This window comes from Dasypus novemcinctus, chromosome 11, assembly GCF_030445035.2.
Source record: "Dasypus novemcinctus isolate mDasNov1 chromosome 11, mDasNov1.1.hap2, whole genome shotgun sequence".
Taxonomy (NCBI): domain Eukaryota; kingdom Metazoa; phylum Chordata; class Mammalia; order Cingulata; family Dasypodidae; genus Dasypus; species Dasypus novemcinctus.
The window spans coordinates 112,186,831-112,206,036 of NC_080683.1; the positions used below are offsets into that span (position 1 = coordinate 112,186,831).

Sequence of the window (19,206 nt, forward strand, 5' to 3'; positions counted from 1 at the left end):
GGGGTTCCTTGGTAGAAAGACTGGGAACTATTCTACTTGGGACCTAGGGAAAAGAAACTTAATGTATGTGCCAGTTATTGCTACTTCTTTCCTAAATTCAAAGTTTTCTTTCAAATAAATAGTATTTTTTTAACACTGGGGGAAAAAAAGACTAAGACTGTAAGAACGTGGTCATCCTGTCTGTGTTCTCACAGAGGTGCGCCCAAAGGTCCAGCTCTTCCAGAGTGAAGGGCATCCAAGGTCAGGGACTGCAGACCATGGGTATGCAGCTTCTTCCACTGACCACACGGCTGCCTCTGCAGTTAGACGTATCCGTGGCTTATTTGCTAGCACGTCCTCAGGCTTACCCAGGATCCCAGCGCAGCAGGCCTGGCCATCATCACCATAACCACCAGAAGACGCGTGGACAAATGAAGAATGGTATAGCCATTGTATCAGGCAAGCTACAACCTAGAAAACAAACTCCACACCAGTTATTTTAAAAGAATTTAATGTAATGATTTGGTTACAAAGGAATTTGATGAGTGGAAGGCAGAAGGAGCACAGGGGTAACACTGAGATCGTACTTGCTGGATCCGAGTGTTAGAGACCAGCGGGGAATGGGGCCTGAGGGCCCAGAGGCTAGCTGGAGGGCCCGAGGGGGGGTGGGCTAACTGGTGTGCTAAGTACTGTTTATCTTCCTGGAGAGGGACGGATACTTCCCTTTGTCCTTGGCCATTTTTTGACATGCTGAGGCACAGCTCTAAGCTAGAATCAGAAGAACTGTCCCTCTGCATCTGCAACAAGTCCCTCGTGTGTATCTTACCAAACCAATGTGCTAAGGAGCAGCTGTTGACTTTTGATCAAAATTTAAGCTTCTGGGAGTGAAAACTCCTTGTCTAGGAGTGACAGTACACACAGCAAAACAATTGCACAATGTCTACTTTCCCCGAGTAAACAATGTTCCATACTTTGTGACAAGACAAAAGAATACACAATTCTGATGATGATGAACTTGAACTATAGCTATACATGTACATTCACCACACTCTTAAAATGACCATCTTCACGTCCCATTTGATGGATACAGGAAACATATGAGATCTTCTCAAAATTAAAAACAAAGAGGGGCATACCCTCCATATCCCTTCTTTTAACAGTAACCTCTTGATTAGAAAAGTAGTTTTAATTTCCTTGTGCATTTGAGTAGAATATAAAAATTGAACCCAAAGGAATAGACTTATGCAATATATAAAAATAAAACATAAATACTTTGTGATTTTTAAACAGTTTTATTGAGGTTTATTATTTTTAATGCAATACTATCAGACAATTTTGGCACTATAAGATAAAAAATCTGAAAATTCAAAGACATATCTCATTTCAGAATATCTGCATAAAATGATCAGTAATGAATACACTATTACATTTCAAGTGGCATGGGATATACCCATTTTGACAAAGTAGACTGCCTAATATTGCAAACTGTGTTCTCATTACCCATGACTGTCTTTGTGCTATGGGATGTGTGCTTATTAAATTACACCACAGGCTCCGGGTGGGATCGTTTGGAGGAATAAATGCCCTGGGCCAGGTCTCCTTTGATATGAACCTAGAATAAGTGATACTCGTTCTAGCACATCTCAAACAACTTGCATCATCACCATCTGATTGGGAAACAAACTTTCCTCTAATCATTAGCACAGAAAGCCAGGTGAGTTTGAATTGTCTTGAATGTCAAATGCAATGCATTAACAAACCCCTCAATTACAGTCACTGCTGCTCTCATCAAAGGGCACAGCTGTGTTTACAGTGGGCCTATGGGTTCTCCCTAAAGCGCTTCATTCACACACACATGCGCACATACAAAGCTAGGGGCTGACTCAAGCACCCATGCTTCCCACTATACCACACTGCAGCACTTCAGAGTACACAAGAGCAGGGGGTAGCGGAGATTACTCTATCACTTCAAAATAATCCTTGAGACAAATGAAAATATTTAGGAATCACTGACATAGACTACTGAGATCATCCTCCAAAGTCTCTTAATAAACTTGGGACCCTGATCAACACAAATAGCAAAATATATGGTGCAAAACTAAATGTGATAAAGGGATGTCCTAAGCCATCATCACACATCATACATCAAAGCTACTATCATTACTAATGCCAGCGTTGGCACTGCTGAACTGTGGGTCTTGCCTGAGTTGGAAAGCTCATCCTTGGCATACCACCTGCCAAACAGTGACACTGTTAGGATCTGCCCAGATGTCCCATTCTTGTTTACCAAACGGCCATCCTTTAGTACCTAGAGAAAAAGAAGGTGGGAAAGGTAGGGTCAGCTGTATTAAAATAATATATTAAGCAGATTAATTATGTTGAAACAGTCCTAGATATAACTGTTGCTCAAGTTGTTTTTGCTTGAGGAGTGTGAAACAGGCAGGAGAGGAAGGGAAACAGTTATTTTATTCGTAATGAAGACTAACGGTATTCTAGGGGCCCAGGATTTGAGTTTTGGCGACTGAAAAATCTAAATAATCATCACTGATTTCACACAAGTTGCTGAGACCCTCAATTGTTTACCACAATTGAGAGAAGATATTAATAAAGTCCAAACTGGTGGGTTATGTGTGTGTGAGTATATGTGGGTACATGTGAATGTACTAGCAGATATAAACCTACAGCGCCTTAATCCTAATTTGAGAACAATTTAATTTGTGATACAGTCACGAGAATTTGTGAAATAAATATCAAGTTTTCTGCTTGGCTCCACAAGTGGTTAAAAGAAATTTTAAAAATAGATAAACAAACATTCTTCAATGAATTGTGCATCAGGCTCATAAATTCTAGGTATCTTCTGTTATTCTAACACAATGTTATCCTTTATAATTAGCTGCTTATGTTGTAAAAATAGTCATGAAATTTCCCCTTTCTTGTTTCCAGGCCCTTTTGCAATGTGATTTTGGAGCTCTTCTCACTGAGAGGTCTGCATCATTTATTTCTCCACGCCTTGAATCTGCCCTGCTCATGTGACATGCATTGGTCAATGAGATATTTGCAAACACGATGCAAAGAGAGACTTGAAAAAGAATTTGCACATTGTGATTTTCCCTCTTGATACTCTCAGAATCCTTTGACTGACAAGTGAACAGGCCCAGGCTTGTTGGAAGATGAGTGACTAGACCAAATGGAGAAAGTGGCCCCAATTATCCCAGATTCCAACACTGCTATCCATCACAAACCTCCAGCCCCAACCAACCCACCAACTGATAGCAGACCCAAGGACCAGCCCAGCCAAGGTCAACTGAGTCAGCCCTAGAACACTGTGGCTACATCCAATTCAAACTACCAATCCATAAAACCTTGGCTAAATAAATAGTTACTGTTTAAAGTAATTCAGTTTTGAGGTAGTTTATTACAAAGCAAAACATTGACTGATTCAGTTGCTAATGCCATTTTCACTTGACATCAGAGGACAGATAAAATGCAAATACTCTTAAAATCCTCCTACCTCAAATTTTCCGGGTGACAGGTGAATTTTATCAAGTAACACTTCAGGAAAGACATACTCTGTTTTAAATGTGCCACTTAGGGAGAACATTTCAAATCTTGTAGAAGCAGTTTCCCCTGTCCGTCCACAAGTCATGAAATTATTAGCTTCACATTTCAGTATTGTACATACCTATATGGAAGAGATGAGGACAAAATATAATACCCTCTGTGTATATTACTTGTCCTGGGACTGCTGCATTGGGTTTGTTCACAGCACGGCAAGTATGTTCTTTCTCCCTTTGATAATGGGATTTGGACCATGTTACTTTTATAATTACCTGCTTTATTAGAAATGACAAATGGTTAGAAAAACAGCTTCATAGAAAATAAATAGATTGAAAGATAGGGGCCAGTTTAGAGTTAGATTGAAACTATTAGTTTGGCAGATCAATTGTGGCAGTGAGCCCAAAGAAGTGGAGAAAGTAGCACTGAAGCTGAAGGGATGATTATAATTTTGAATACCCCTGCACCTGACCTCTTTTTCCCATCTCCTTTTCTTTAGCAGGATACAAAAAAAAAAATCAGGAAATACAAATTCACAGCCAACACCAAAAAAGAAATTTTTAAAATTTGTCATTGGAAGAGAATATAAGGACCAGGACATCTGATTACCAGAGAAACTAAGGAAACAGTGATGTTTCTATTCAGACAGGTCAGCAAAGCTAGTGAGGTAAGCCTTCTTCTTGAAATTCCCCACAGTATGCAAGGTAGTTCGTTAGTTAAATGGAGAGTCAACCACGGTCATGTTAACAATATAAAAAAATGCTCAAACCAAGCAACCAGATTATACTTAACTCCCATTACAAATACATCTGCTTAATCCTAGAGAGTGAATGTATGTATGTACGTGTGTATCTATCTATCTATCTATCTATCTATCTATCTATCTATCTATCTATCTATCTATCTATCTCCATATCCTGATCTCTCTCTCTTTCTCTCTCATCACTCTAGTCATCACATTCTCAGTGAATGGACTTCATCTCAAGAAAAAGCACCAGGTCCCTGGGACAAATATGAAAAGTTAACCCTGGTATCCACTAGTACCTAAACATTCCCTTTCACCTGAGTTGAAATTACCTCCCAGTACTCTTGTTGCCTTCTGCCGTGAAGTCCTGTAAATGCTCCGAGAACGTAGGATTCTTTTGTGTCTTTTTCTAACATTCTGTAGCTTAAATGACAGCAGAGCTCTTTTTGACAGACTGTAAGATTTCCTGCACTTTCAAAAAGTTCCGTGAAGTTGAACTCGTCTCTGGAAATACTTCTCAGGAAGGCGGGTTTCTGTACTGGGAATGGTTTGATGGACTTGGCGTAGGTTGTCCAGCTCACAGCTGGTGGGTAAGATACAGAACCTCGGGGATGTGAATCCAACTCTGAAAGAAGGAGCCTTCCAAACTTTGTTTTCATATCATAATGGTATGCTTTGGGGGAATGTGGTGAGTAGATACCACTCCCTGTGAACGGAAGACAACACTTTTTAGCACAAAAACCAACACTGCCTGATTTGCTGTCAGAGCTGGGCAAGCTATCACGACACACGTTAATCACATTGAGACAAAACACAAGCTTCTGGTAACGCTAAACATCTAAGAATGTCTTCTACCCTCTATTGGAAGAGATCAAAATAGATATGCAATAGTCTCATTTCAAATAAACTTTTAATATAATTGGACTATTTGTTAGCATTATGGAAAATTAAACTAAATATAAAATCCTGTGCATTCTCTACCTGAATGGTAGAGAAAGGTGATGCAAAATTCTCTCCTGTTCCCCCATTGTGGTGGTTTCCAAATATGCCCCTAACTTCTTCAATACTCCTCTTTCCAACAGGTGGATCTAATTCCTTTTTCTTTGGGTGTGGACTAGCCTAACGGACTCCCTTCTAAATTGATAGGACTGGTGGGAGTGATGGAGATTCTCCAGCTCTATCAAGCCTTTGGTGACAGCAAGTCTGGTCTACAGCTTAACCGCAACCTCATGAGAAGCCCCAGCCAGAGCCACCCAGTTAAGCCTCTCCCAAATTCCTGAGCAATAGAAACTGTGAGATCATAAATCTTTGTTGTTTCAAGAAACCAACTTTTAGGGTCATTTGTTAACCACCAACCAGCACTATTACGTGCTTTCCTGACCCTCTGCTGGTATCACTCTTCTCAGTTTCCTGCTTTGCCACTTTCTAATTAGGGAGACTTTGGCATGTTACTTGCATTCTCTGAGTCTCAGTTTTCTAATCTGCAAAGTTGGGATGAGAATAACCATCTCATCTCAGAAGGCTGTTATGGGGATTAAATGACATAATACACAAAAGCTCTCAGCACAACCACCACTGTTATAATAAAACACTCGCTTTTGTGTGAGAGTGAGGAGTCCTGACAAAGAGGAGGAAAAAAATAAAGACAGCTCATACCAGCGGCATTATTTTCCCTACATTCCAGAATTATAAGCTGCAAACATCACCCCATCATGAATTACCTGTCATATTTAGGCTGGGATTGTGTATGTTGGCTGCAAGAACATTGACTCTCATTCCCATTGCCCAAGCCGAGTGGAATTCAATAGCTGTCAAAAAGGGCAAGACATTCATCCAAGCTGTGGCAAACAGTATGGTGTCCACTTGTAATTCTTCCACCAGGGTCACTGCAGGCTCTTTAAAGAGTATATCAAAGCACGTGAAAATGCCAAACTTTCCAAAATCAGTGTTGAAGGTCACCAATTCCGGCCTTTTAGGGGCGTTAAACTGAGGCTCATTGTAGAGATGGTACTATAACAAATGCACATAGCAGAAATCAGTAAAGGGTTTTTTTTTTTTATTGAAGAGATTACTTATAAGAACCTTTCACAGTGAGTAATAGACTTGGCTTTAGGTAAAAGCACAGCAGGAAATCTCCTGGGAAATAAATCAATCTAACCACTGGGAACAACCTTTCAAGGAAAACATGAAGGAATAAACCACATGTGTCAACAGCATCTCTCACCTCTCTCTCTCTCCCTTTCTCTCTCTCAATAAGGAGCTAAAGACTCCTCATAAATGGCAAAGACTATGAGCTTCTTGAAACGTGAACACGTCTTACTTGTCTTTGAATTCCCAATACCTAAAAATATAATAGATGTTTAATAAATATCTGTTCATTGAATAAAGGATGCCACCTCTTTCTTTACAATGTTCTACCCAAAGTAATTGCAGGGCTCTTACTCCGCTTCCCAAATTACTGATGACTTTGGAGTAATGAAAATGTTTTAAAATTGATTGTGGTGATGAGTGCACAACACTGTGATTACACTAAAAGCCATTGATTGTACACTTTGGATGGATTGTATGGTATGTGAATATATCTCAGTAAAACAGCTCTAAAATATTACCGATGAAAAGAGTATTTATCTCTAATTCTCCCTGATTCCGTATGGGTAAACAAATAACAGTCACTTTGACCACATCACAAGTCTATATAAAAGGCCAACCTATCTCCCTGCCCAGTCTAGTAGAAAATGGTGATCTATGGAATGTTTTACTCTTTTTCAATTCATAGATAAAACTAAAAATATTATGACTGCAAATTAAATCTATACGAGGGTAATAACCATTATAGAAAATAGTGAGAGCATTTTTATGACTTGATGTAAAGCAAAGCAATTCATTCATATGAAACTTATTCACACCGTTTTGAAAGCAACTTTCTACCATTTCAATGCAAGATGGAATCTGGATTACAGTCTCCTTGGTATCTTTTGTATCAATATTAAAATTACTTACTACAGACATACAACAAAATTATCTCAGCCCTGGGCCATTATTACGTCTTTCCAATAGGGTTGAGGCTACATTCTAAAACAGGTTTGATTTTTTCTAAAATGCCACTTTATTCCTCCCTTTGATAAGAATCTCTAGAGACGCCTTGTTATATAGGGAGTGAAATGCAGATTCCTAAGACAGACCTCGCCAGCCTCGGGTCTAGGCCCCACTGCCCACGGCCAGTCAGTCTGCCTACCCAGAGGGTTCGGTCACACTTTCTGCTGCCCAGCAAGTTCTCTACACCCCTCCCGGAAACACACACACACACACACACACACACACCACTGCGGAGCTTCAACTAATAAACCAAAGCAACATTTACATAATGCATTACAGCTTATGAAGCAAGTTCCTACAGCATTACCTCACTTAGACCTCGAGTGCTTTACATAAAGCATGATTATAAATCTTTTACTAAAGAGGAAACAAGTTCAAAGGTCATAATAATTTGGTAGAAAAATGTGGAATGTTAGAGCCTGACTAATTCAGATCTAAATTCCCACTCTTCTGCACTAGCTTTGTGACCTTGGACAAATTACCTAACTTCTCTGAGCATTCATTTACTAGGAGATAAAACAGCTCATCTCAGAGTGTTAAATGTAGATTTAGATGAGAACATGTGTACAGAGTGCCTCGCACAGGGCCAGGACAGTTAACAAGCCATCAAAAACACATTAAGGTGATGAATATATAACATCGTGATTATACTAAAAGCTATTCAGTATACACTTTGGATCAAATAGCCAGAAACACTAGCTATGTACAGTGGGGGTAACACACAGAGATTGAGAAGTGAGGAATTTTCTTGTTTGTCTGTTTTTTGTTTATTATAATTATTGAAATAATGAAAATGCTCTAATAATCATTGAAGTGATGAACTCACAACTATGATTATACCAAATACCACTGATGGTACACTTTGGACGAATTGTGTACTTTATTAGTATACATTAATAAACTTGACTTATTTAAACATATACATTAAGGTATGTGTGTGTGCTCATATTGGGGTGGCTGGGGATACCCTGCGCTCCCCTGCTATTCTGTATTAAACATCCCTAGACCAGCCCAGGGTCAGTCAGTCTTACTAACTTTCAGCCAGATCCTCCCCAAGGCTGTTTCCAATCCCTCTTAATACTGTTAAAGTTTTCTATTTCAAAATGCATTTTGGGACACACGATTCTTTTTAAAAAATTAATCTTATATAATCATATATAACACATTGCATTATATCTTAACTGACTGTACATACTCTAAGTTCCCAAACAATCCCAAAGCTTCCAGAGATCAGACACTAAATAGACAAATGCCGACCAATTGATCAGTTGCTCTGGTAGAAGAGCTTCTTACCTTATGGTAACGCGCCACCAGTTTTCCCTCTTTATCATACACAACGTTGGTATTGTATTGATAATAACCATTGCGAGGACAGGCGGAGTTCCGGGAATCGCACTGCTTTTTGTCCCCAATATTTGCCAGGATATATATAGAGTTGTCCTTGGCCAGGCAGCTGAGTCTTTTTTGTATTGGTGTGTGACCAAATCTAAGTGAAGTTTTAATTCAGACATTTCATTTTCACAAGTATTTTAGTATTGTAGTCATTTCATACAGAAATCAAAATAGCAATAGCAAGAGCCAAAGTGTGACATAGCCATAAGTACTCATTAAAAAATCACATTATGAAAGTCACAAATTATACTTAAACTTCATGAATTTTTCCTACACCTTATTTGTTGTTCCAGCAGTTCCTTAATTCACTCCCCTGTGTCATCAATTGTCTCTTTACTGGATCACTCCATCAGCATGAAAATGTAACAGAATAAAAAAACCTCTCTTGACCTTACATGCCCTTCCAAATAGTTCCATTTCTCAGCTCCCCTTGTAAGACAAAGCGTCTTCAAAGAGCTGTCATCTTGCCATCCCCACTCCAACCTCCTCCCTGCTCCTTTGAAGCCCTCCAATCAGCTTTCGTCTGTCATTCCAATGCCACCTGACAACTCTTAGGAAAGTCAACAACGACCTCCACCTCTATCCTGTTCTCATCTTACTTTTCTACTGCAGCAGCTGACATTGTGTGTCACACGCTCCTCCTGCAAACACTTCCTGGCTTCCTGCACTTTCTCATGATTCTCCCACTCCTGGCTGGTTTTCTCTGTGTCCTTTGCAGCTTCCTCCTCATCAACCCAAGTCTAAACATTGGAACTGTCCAGAATTCGATTCTTAGACTTTTTCTTTTCTCTAACCACACTCACTCCATGTGTAGCCGAAGTCATTCAGTCTCATAGTGTAAAACGCCATCTGTAAACCGACTTCCAATTCTGTCACCAACCCTACCCTGCTCCTTTCATGCCATGTGGCATATGTAACGGCCCACTTGACAGCTCCACTTGGATACCTAAAGGGCAGCTCAAAATTAACACACCCAGGATCAAATTCCAGTTGCCATCCCCAAATCTGCTACTCCCTCTGGGCTCCCTGTCTTGTAAATGGCAATTCCATGCCTCAAAACTGCTCAGGCCAAAGCACACGGGATGTTTGTCTACCTCTCATGCTCTACAACCAATCTGGCAGCAAATCCTGACCCCTTGACATCTAAAATGATTCTATAATCTGACCACTCCTTACACCTCCACTTCTTCCATCCTACTCAAGGTCCAATCTTCTCTAGCCAGGGTGATCACAACAGCTTCCCAAATGGTCTCTCTGCTTTGCCCTGGCCTCATGAGTCCTCTCCCCAAAAAACCCAAGGACAGCCTTTGAGGACAGGAGTCAGAGCAAGTCACTCCTCAGCTCCAAACGCTCTGCAGCTTCCCATCTCAGCAATCAGAGCTTGTTCCTTCATTCTGGAGCTACCAAGAAAGGTTTAACTAACTATAAACAAACCCCTGGCACCACTTTCACCCCAGCCTTCACTAGCTCCCTTATTACCATGATCATTGACTCTTCCACAAATTTGCAACATTTGCTGTTTGTAACAGAAAATCCAGAACTCAAGCCTACTAGGAGATAAAAAACAAAAACAAAAACAAAAAACTGGATTGTCCCAATTCTCAAAACTTTTCTGTGAAGAGAGACTCCAGTTATTGACTTCTCTTCTCACCCAAAAGATAGAAAGTTTCTTACAAGCACCATAAGGAGACTGCTTAGAACAGGAAGGATGGGGAGGTAGAAATGTCCACCACCAAGTCACCCAACGTGCTTTCTTTGTGTAGTCAATCTCTCCAGAGCTTCAGAAACATTAGAAATGAAGAAAAAGTGTGATATCCAAAGTCCTCCAACAAGAACATAACAACAGTATGTTTGATAAACTTCTCTTGAGGTAAAGGAATGAGAACAAGTGTAAGAGAGGGAAAGAGAGGGAATGAGTGTGAAAGAGTGAGGTCCCTATTACTTACAGTTTGGAAGTGGGCAGTCTGTACTTAAATAATCTTCAGTAGGGTTTATGTATTATGAATATACTTATATAGTAAAGGCTTTACATTTTTATTAAAATTTCTAACTAGAAGGTTTCCAGATCCCCTTTTTCATGGAAAAGTATCTTCACAGGCCCAGGAAAATACAAAGTGTCAAAGCAGAAGGACTTGGAATTCCTACAAAGTACCTTGTGAGGCATTTTTGCCTGGGAAACAGACTCTAGGAAATTGAAATGAGGTCCATTCAGTAGAGACCATGGAATAGTTTCCAAATACAACTCATTGTTCACTTCAAAAATGAAGACCCTACATGTATCCATGAGGTTCTCTTCCCCTTAGTTTTCCTAGTACTATATACCCCATTTACATAGTTCTCCAAATTTAATATTTTCAATCATAAAATAGTATTAAAAGTTATACATGTATGTTTCTTTAATATATAACAACTGCCAAGATTAATGTAACAAGACATCACATACAGGATAATGATAACTCAGGATAAATTACCCTATGTACATTTTAGAGAATTACAACTCCCCCGCCCCGCCCCTCCCCAAATAGCCAGGATAATTAAACAACCCACAAATAATTAAACTACCTCTGGGGGTTCTGACATGGAATCCAGTTCTCCTGGGGGTCTGGGATGTCCTCCAGATAAGGGAAAACAGTCTCCCTGGTGAAAGTCCAACCATAAAGGGCATCTTCTGGAGTCACAATGATTTGAGCACCCTGTTCAGAGCAAGACAAATCAAAATAATTCCTTCACGTACAAAGAGACAACTCAACACGCCAGGCTCCACCAGCTCTCATTCTCTCTCACAAGTTCTGACCAGCAGAAAGAAAATACCTGCTGAGCTGCCTGCTTTATCTCTGCCTCCAGGATATCTAGATTCTTGTTCATCAAGAGCAGCGCATCTTCCTGAGAAACAACTCTGAGTGTTTGGTTTGGCAATATCACAGCATGCTCGTACACGGCAGCTTTAAAAGTGCCCAGTGCACCGACATTCAGAATGATTAGGGCCAAAACTACTGCCGAAGGTAGAAAAGGTGACGTGATCATGGCCGAAGTTTAGAGATTTCTGAAAATGAAAGTAACATCCTTGCAGTATTTATAGAAGGGGGAAGGTTTCTATAACGTATCACTTGCTAGAATTAGGTTTGTACTTTATACTCTTATGAATACATTATAAGCCTGACAATTTCTGGGGAAAATAATCTTGCAGTTCAATGAGTACAGTCAAAAAGAATGCTAAGGCTTTAACAGCATGTACTCTTGATACGACGGAGCCAAATTTTTAAAAACCAAAATTCAAAAATAATACAATTGGGTCTTTTTCATAATAGAAAGAATGTAGTCCCTAAATCAATTCTCATGTTAAAAATCCTATTGCCACAAACTTTTTTTTTTTAACAAAAACTAGGCAACAATTTATTTTAGCTCTGTTGAATGATATATCCTATTTGTTTTTAGGAGAGGGTAAACTTCAAAAATCGTTTACTCTTAGGAGAATGTACTACAGAACAAAATTCACCGAGTGACACTCTGTTCTGACTTTCCTTTTGTCATTGAAGACTAAGAACCTTCGCACCGGGAGAGCAGGATGCTTGCAGGATGCTTGCATCTCCTTTCCTCACTGCTGCGTCCCTATTATCTGAAGCATGGCCTCTCCAGGTGCTGCTCTCTAGGATGGGGCCAGAGGAGAAAAGGTGGGTGGCCCCAGACTTCAAGGAACCATCAGGGACCACCAGGGACTTTTCCTTTCACTTCTTAATTTCCTCAATTCATCTGGATGTTTTTCTCACCTTGTGGTTGTCAAAGACAGGATGGTAATTTATTAGGGCCTTTGGGCTGTAGGAAAAAAGGAAGGTGATGTGAAGTCAAGATGAGCAAGTTCTTGTTTTTCTCTTGGCAGCATTTCAAGATCCTGTCATAGCAACTGAAATTCTGAGTAACAAAGGAAATTGCATGGAAGAACCAGAAGCCAGTAAATGAAGCAACAGTTTAAAAGATGTGATGATCTGTGAAAGGTAAAGAAAAACATGATCTTCACCAACATTTGCCATAGAAGGAATTGACTTCTTTTTTAATCTTCAGAAGCAGAAAACTAATTCAGGCCAGAGAACTTCAAAAGTTTGCAGTTTCATGTTCATAAAGGTGATTGGCGATGTGAGGCTTCAAGTCCAAAGTTTATCTCAGTTAGAAAATACAGTAGTTACTTTACCTCAAAGAATAATGATTGATTCTGCCTTTGCTAATAAGTCCTACACCCTATTTTATATTTTAGGATTAATGAGATTCATTACAAAGGTGAAAAGTTAAAAGCGATTAAAAATTATTTGACCAAAGAGTCACTATAAAAACAGCCAAAACCCAAATATTTGTTTAATTGGAAATCTGATCATCCCTCAGTTGTACTGGTGTGTAAACTTGCAATTTGATAAATCTTATTTCCTCTAATTTCTCAAGAGTAGGAAGACGAGAGGTATAGTTTCAGCTTGTACTTATGAGGGGTGTATTTTCATGTGACTCCACTTCTTTGAACTTTTATTCTCTAAAAGTTCAGGTAGAGGAGCAGGTGTAGCTCAGTGGTTGAGCTCCTGCTTCCCATGTACAAGATTCCTGAGTTCAATTGCCAGTACCTCCTAAAAATAAATAAATAAATAAAAGTTCAGGCGATTGTATCTACACTGCCTCCTTCACAAGGTTCTTCTAAGATTCAAAAATAAGTGGAAATCTAACACATGTGTATGATAGTGGTTTGTTTATTGTTGTTTTTTTTCTCTTTTTTTGGAGTAATGAAAATGCTCTGATATTGATTGAAGTGTGGTGAGTGCACAAGTCTGTGATTTATACCAAATGTCATTGATTGTACTGTTTAGAGAAATTGTATGATTTATGAACACATACAAAAAAAAATAGGGTGAGTTTGAGGAAAAATACACCAAATGACAAGAGTAACCATAGTTAGCAGTAACACTTTGATGATGCGCTTTCATATTATAATTTGTTACAAATGTTTCACAACAATGCAGGGTGCTAGGGGTGGGGTGATATATGGGAGTCCTGTATCATGATATGCATGTTTGTTTTGTAAGTTCACAACTTGTACTATACACTTATTGTATTTCGTTCATTGTCGGCTTGTTATCTGTTTGTTTTTTTTCCTTTAGGAACACTGGGAACTGAACCCAAGATCTCCCGTGTGGGAAGCAGGTAGTCAACTGCTTGAGCCACATCTGCTCCCTGCTCATTTTGTTTTTGCTTGATGCCTGCTCATTGTTCTTGCTTGATGTCTGCTCATTGTTTGTTTGTCTTATTTAGGAGGCACCAGGAACTGAACCCAGGACCATCCATGTGGCACTCAACTGCTTAAGCCTCTTCTGCTTCCCTACTTATTTTTTATTAGAAAAGTTGTAGGTACAGAAAAACCTTGCATAAAATTCAGAGCCCGCATATACCACCCTATCAATAACACCTTGCATTAGTGTAGTTTATATTGCAATGGAAGAAAGGACATATGTAGAATTGTACTATTAATTATAGTCTGTGGTTTAGGGTTCACTGTGTTGTACAGTCCTACAGATTTTTTAAAAAATTTTCTTCTAATATATATACAACCCCAAATTTCCCCCTTTTAAACACATTCAAATATATATCCAGTGCTGTTAATTATGTTCACAATGCCGCGCTATCATTACGCCCTCCGTTACCTAAAATGCACGTTTGAGGTGAGGAAACGTGCTTCCAGCTGCTGTCCGGGTGAAGCCCTCCACCGCCCTGGGTCCCATCGGCTTTGGCTTTGCAAGGCCTGCGCGCTTGCGGCCACCCCGGCCGACTGTGTTTTGCTTTCGCTTTCTGGCCGGCCCTTCTGGGGTGACAGGCCGACAGGGGGACAATCCCAGCAGCAGCTGCTCAGAGCACTCAGAGCCCTTGGCAGCAGCCAGGAGTGGGAGCCAGCGGCTGCTTAGCCGAGCCAAGCAATTCTCATTTCTGGGATTTGCTATCAAGCAGCCCCAGGGCCAGGGGACACAAGCCAGGTGGAATGCTGACATTTCTACTGGCTGTGAGCACGTTCAGCAAGACAGGCACCCACCCTGGCCTCTCACCTGCAAGCCTGTTACTTCTCAAGCACATGTAAACGTCTTTCTCTTTAGCATATTATTCTTGGACTGTAATGTGGCTCCCACTCTAGACCTTTCCCCAAGGGGGAGATAATGGAATTCCGAACGATCCGGCATCTAGTTCATGTTAACTTGGTGGTATTGTTAGGCCTCGAAGCAAGGCCTTTATGGATAACCAGAGACGGCATGAAGAAAACTTCAACACGAGAGTTAGGCAAACTCATATTCACTACGTCTGCAGAGGTAAGGCACCAAGGCCAGTCCAAAGTGACTCAGACCCGACTCCCCGTGCTGCAGTTTCACTCTTGTTTAAATACCCAAGTTACTACTTAGCATTTGCTTTGATTATGCATTCGTTTTTATACATATGGATGAACACACATAGCTGGTTATAATAATTGTATGATTAGCATATTCAGGAAATCACGCTTGCACATACATTGCATGATCAAGAAAGGGGCAGACAACTCCACCCCTGGGTGGCGATTTTACTATGTTAATTAAGCAAGTAGAAGTGAGGACAGCGAGGGGCTGCTCGCACAGGTCGCGCCAACTGGTTGAAGCTGGTTTTCATACTTCACTGCTTCAACAGGATATTCTTGACCACCGAAAGCGGAATTTGGCCCAAAGAGAGGGTTGCATTTCATTACCTTCTGATTTACATACAATTCTTTTCTTTGTAGCTTAGCAACAGGGATAGAAACAAGTTACTTTCAGGTATTCAGTCATCCTACATCCATCAGTATGAGTTTTTTGCTCACAATAGTTACAAGAGGCAATTTGGGGGAATGGCTGAGGACACAGCCCCGAACCAGAGCCTGGGTTGGAACCACTTCCGCCCTGTGGGATTGTGGGCAAGTTACGTGGAACCTATCATGCCTCAGTTTCCCTCATGTGCAAACTGATGGTAATAATAGTACTCAGCACATCCTATGTGCCTAATAATACTTGCCATTATCATCATTACTTTTACTGCCTCATTTCCCACCAGGTAGAGGCATTTATCCAGGGAAATGAAGGCTTAGGTTCACACAAAATCCTGGACACAAGTGTCACACAAAATCCTGGACACAAGCTTTATTTGTAATAGCTGAAAACCAGAACCAACTCAGGTATCTTGCAACACAGGAAACATTACACCAGGGGGTAAACACTACTCCACAATACAAAGAAATGAACTAGTGACCCGAGCAGCAACTTGCAAGGGCCTCGAGGGTGTGACCCTCAGTGAAAAAAGCCAAACCTGAAATATAACATACTGTTAATTCCATCAACATTCTTGAATTGACAAAATCGAAAAACAGAAATGAGTGGTTGCCAGCGATTAAGGAGTGGGTGGCAATGGAAGGGAAGTGGGTGTGGCTGTTGAAAGACCTGTGCTGAGGAGAATGTTCTGTACTTTGGCTGTCTGGGTGGTATCGGTGACCCACCAAGGTATTGTGATATTGCCAGGTGGAACCGGGTAAAGGATGCACAGGAGCCTCTTTGTTTTATCTCTCACAACTGTGTGTGACTCTACAATTATCTCAAGGTAAAAAGTTTAATAATAAAATAAAACCTGTGTGTGAGTTTTTTTACACTGCCCTTTCAGTAATGCCTTGCATTGGTGTAATCTATGTGTGATTTTTGAAGTTGCCCTTTTTATTTTTCCTTTGGCTTACTGTGTAGGTCATATAATATATGTATAGGGTACAATATAATTTTAGCACGAAGGATAACTTATTTTTAATTCTAATATTCTAAACTCATCTGCATAAAATATTAATTCTCAATTCATTTAGAAGAATACAAATACATATTTTAAAATAATAAACGTATACTCATATTTCCTTTGATAGTTTTGACTTATTCTTTTTCTTTGTTCAAAGTATTTCTGCTACCGTTGTCACATATTTTAAACTTTTTTGTCATTTGTTTTAATACTTGCAAAATCATAAGGCATGTGTTAACCAAGAAATATCAAACACAAACTAAGCTGCAGAAATAAAGGTGTTAATTTGGGGTCTTAGAATTGCAATTCGATGGGGGGGGGGAGGGGAGAGAAGTAAATAAAATAATAATAATAATAAAAGAATTGCAATTCAGGGAGCATGGATTCAAGCAACATATCTCATCTAGTGTCTTCCAGAAAAGGGTGTATATATATATATATTTAAGATGGTGCCGGGGATTGAACCTGGGACCTTGATTTCATCTATGTGAAGCAGGCACTCAACCGCTGAGCTACACCCAACTCCCTCAGGCAAAGATTTTTAAAGAAAAACAAGATTATGTAAGTTGTTTATGACCGGTGAACAGTAGGAAGTAGCAGGATTAAGGCTGTGACAGTGAACAGAGGATGTCGACATTGGGAGGGGAAAGCAACAGAACTTGGTAAGAAGTTAATCTAATTGTAGAAAGGTCTTCAGCAGAATGAGGGACATAAACAATAGTTAAGGGAGATCTCACAATTACTTCTTCAATTGAAAGTTTTGCCATCGCAGCAATGGACCTCATGCAAGGGCGTGTCCCTTGGCTAGGGCACCCATTACTGACTATTGTATCCCAGAGGTCTATGGTAGCTTCCCTGCTTTTGCATAAGGAAACCTAAGGCATTCCCTTCTCCTTCATGCACAAGGAGAAAGCAAGCAATTTATAATTAGTGTGTCTTAGAGGCGGAGAGTAGAGCAAACTGTTTTATTTCCTTAAAAGAATTTTGACTAGTTTCATCCCAAATAAAGGGCTCCATTGGTTTAGCTTTAAGCAAGATATATAAAGTTGAGCCACCATAGAAAAATCGGGAATCCCATTCCCACAAGCCCGAAAAGTGCCCTTGATTGACACATAGTCCTGGAAGGAGGGAAAGTTAGAATGTTTTGGAGGTCAAGGTCTAGGAGAAGTTCCTGAGGGCAGGGGTAGGTGGGGCAGGAAGAATGTGGCCCGTATCCCTAGGCCATGTGGACCAACAACGGGTTGGAGCCGCGTGGCAAAGAGGGTGGTGTTTAAATTTTATCTCTTTGACTGAAAGGACGGGAATATGTATGGGTCTTGATTCTTTATCCTGGTCTGTTGAATCTGGGCCTAAGAGCTCCAAATTAATTTCCTCCCTTTTGGGAGAAAGATCTATGCACTTGCAAATCTCTACTGAGAAGGTAAATTGGGGTGGAGGGGAATAAGGAAAATTGACGAGTGCCTTGTAAATGTCCTAATTAAAAGGCAGTTGGAGGAGAGCTCTGGGCCTGGCACGAGGCCTGTACAGGGTCACAAACAGGACCGTGAACCCAGTACCGGATGGCAAACAGCACTGCCTGCTGCTCGGGGGAGCTTCGAGAAGCTTCCCACGGGCCTTCCACACCATTCACTATGATTTCAAGCCAGAATCTCTAGACACTGCCTGTGAAGGAGAGCTTCAAACTGGCCAAGGAGATGAAGCCACAATTACCCAGCCACTATCCCTGGGTACACACCGTCCGTGACTGTTCAAGGGGAACAAATGACTTTATCAAAAAGACTCTGAGCTTATTATTAATCATGACACTGGTGAACATGTGCTGGAAAAAACTCAGTAGCAGCATTCAGGTCAAGAGCACAAGAGCTGAGGGCAGCAGTAAAATCCAGGCCTAAATGGATCAGCAGCCCACTAGCCCTCCTAAAGCCATTGTAGCTGCCATGACAGCTGCCATTGCAGCCGCCGCCACCTCCGCCACCTATGCCATTCAGAGCTCCAACAAAGCCTCCGATTGGACCCCAGACTGCTCCCTTGAAAGATAACCCCTCACCTGAGCCTCCACTGGATGGCATTAAAAGAGAGCTGAGGGCTGAAGTGGACACGGCGGAGCAGACGAGCCGCAGCAGCGAGAGCAACTCGGGCGGCGAGGACGACAGCCCCAGCCGCCGAGGCGAGCACAGCGCCGGCCTCTCAGCCACAGCCTCTACACGAGGAGCCCCACGGCAGCAGGCCACAGGCGCCAGCAGAGCCAGCTGGCCAGGAAGCAGATCAGGAACACCCTCAGAGATGACTTGCAGTTGAGCACATCCGGCAGTGGCCGTGATGTCCCAAGCCAGATCTTTCGAAATCTACTTTTTGGTGACAAATATGCTGCAAAACCGGTCTCCTCTAGCATGGAGTCCATCGCTACGAGGAAGATGGGGTGGCGCGGCTCTGAGGCTCTGGGGCTCTTGGGTCTTCAGATCTTTAACCTGGCGTGATGGGTGATTTTCTCATGTGTGTGTGTGTGTGTTTTTTTTTTTTTTAATATTACATTAAAAAAATAGGAGGTCCCCATATACCCCCCCACCCCCCTCACCCCACTCCTCCCCCCATAACAACAACCTCCTCCATCATCATGAGACATTCATTGCATTTGGTGAATA

The 19,206-nt window shown here is 41.0% G+C and overlaps 1 protein-coding gene and 1 pseudogene across 3 annotated transcripts; one reads left to right on the forward strand and one right to left on the reverse strand.

Annotated features, from left to right (window-relative positions):
• Positions 1-1,251: 1,251 nt before the first annotated feature.
• Positions 1,252-18,712, reverse strand: VNN2 (vanin 2). 3 transcript variants are annotated; one of them, XM_004483638.4, is made up of 9 exons: positions 14,443-14,607; positions 12,535-12,750; positions 11,579-11,810; positions 11,330-11,460; positions 8,669-8,861; positions 6,001-6,289; positions 4,612-4,985; positions 3,491-3,661; positions 1,252-2,287 (listed from the first exon to the last, which is right to left on the reverse strand). In XM_004483638.4, exons 3-9 carry the CDS (start codon positions 11,789-11,791, stop codon positions 2,111-2,113), a joined length of 1,548 nt encoding a protein of 515 aa, XP_004483695.1. In that variant the 5' UTR covers positions 11,792-11,810; positions 12,535-12,750; positions 14,443-14,607; the 3' UTR covers positions 1,252-2,110. The 3 variants fall into 3 exon arrangements, with proteins under 3 accessions (XP_004483695.1, XP_004483698.1, XP_004483697.1); XM_004483641.4 differs by lacking the exons at positions 12,535-12,750; positions 14,443-14,607 and adding an exon at positions 18,612-18,712; XM_004483640.4 differs by lacking the exon at positions 12,535-12,750 and having other exon boundaries at positions 14,443-14,591.
• On the forward strand, positions 14,947-19,041 carry LOC101435802 (ELL-associated factor 1-like; annotated as a pseudogene).
• Positions 19,042-19,206: the final 165 nt, after the last annotated feature.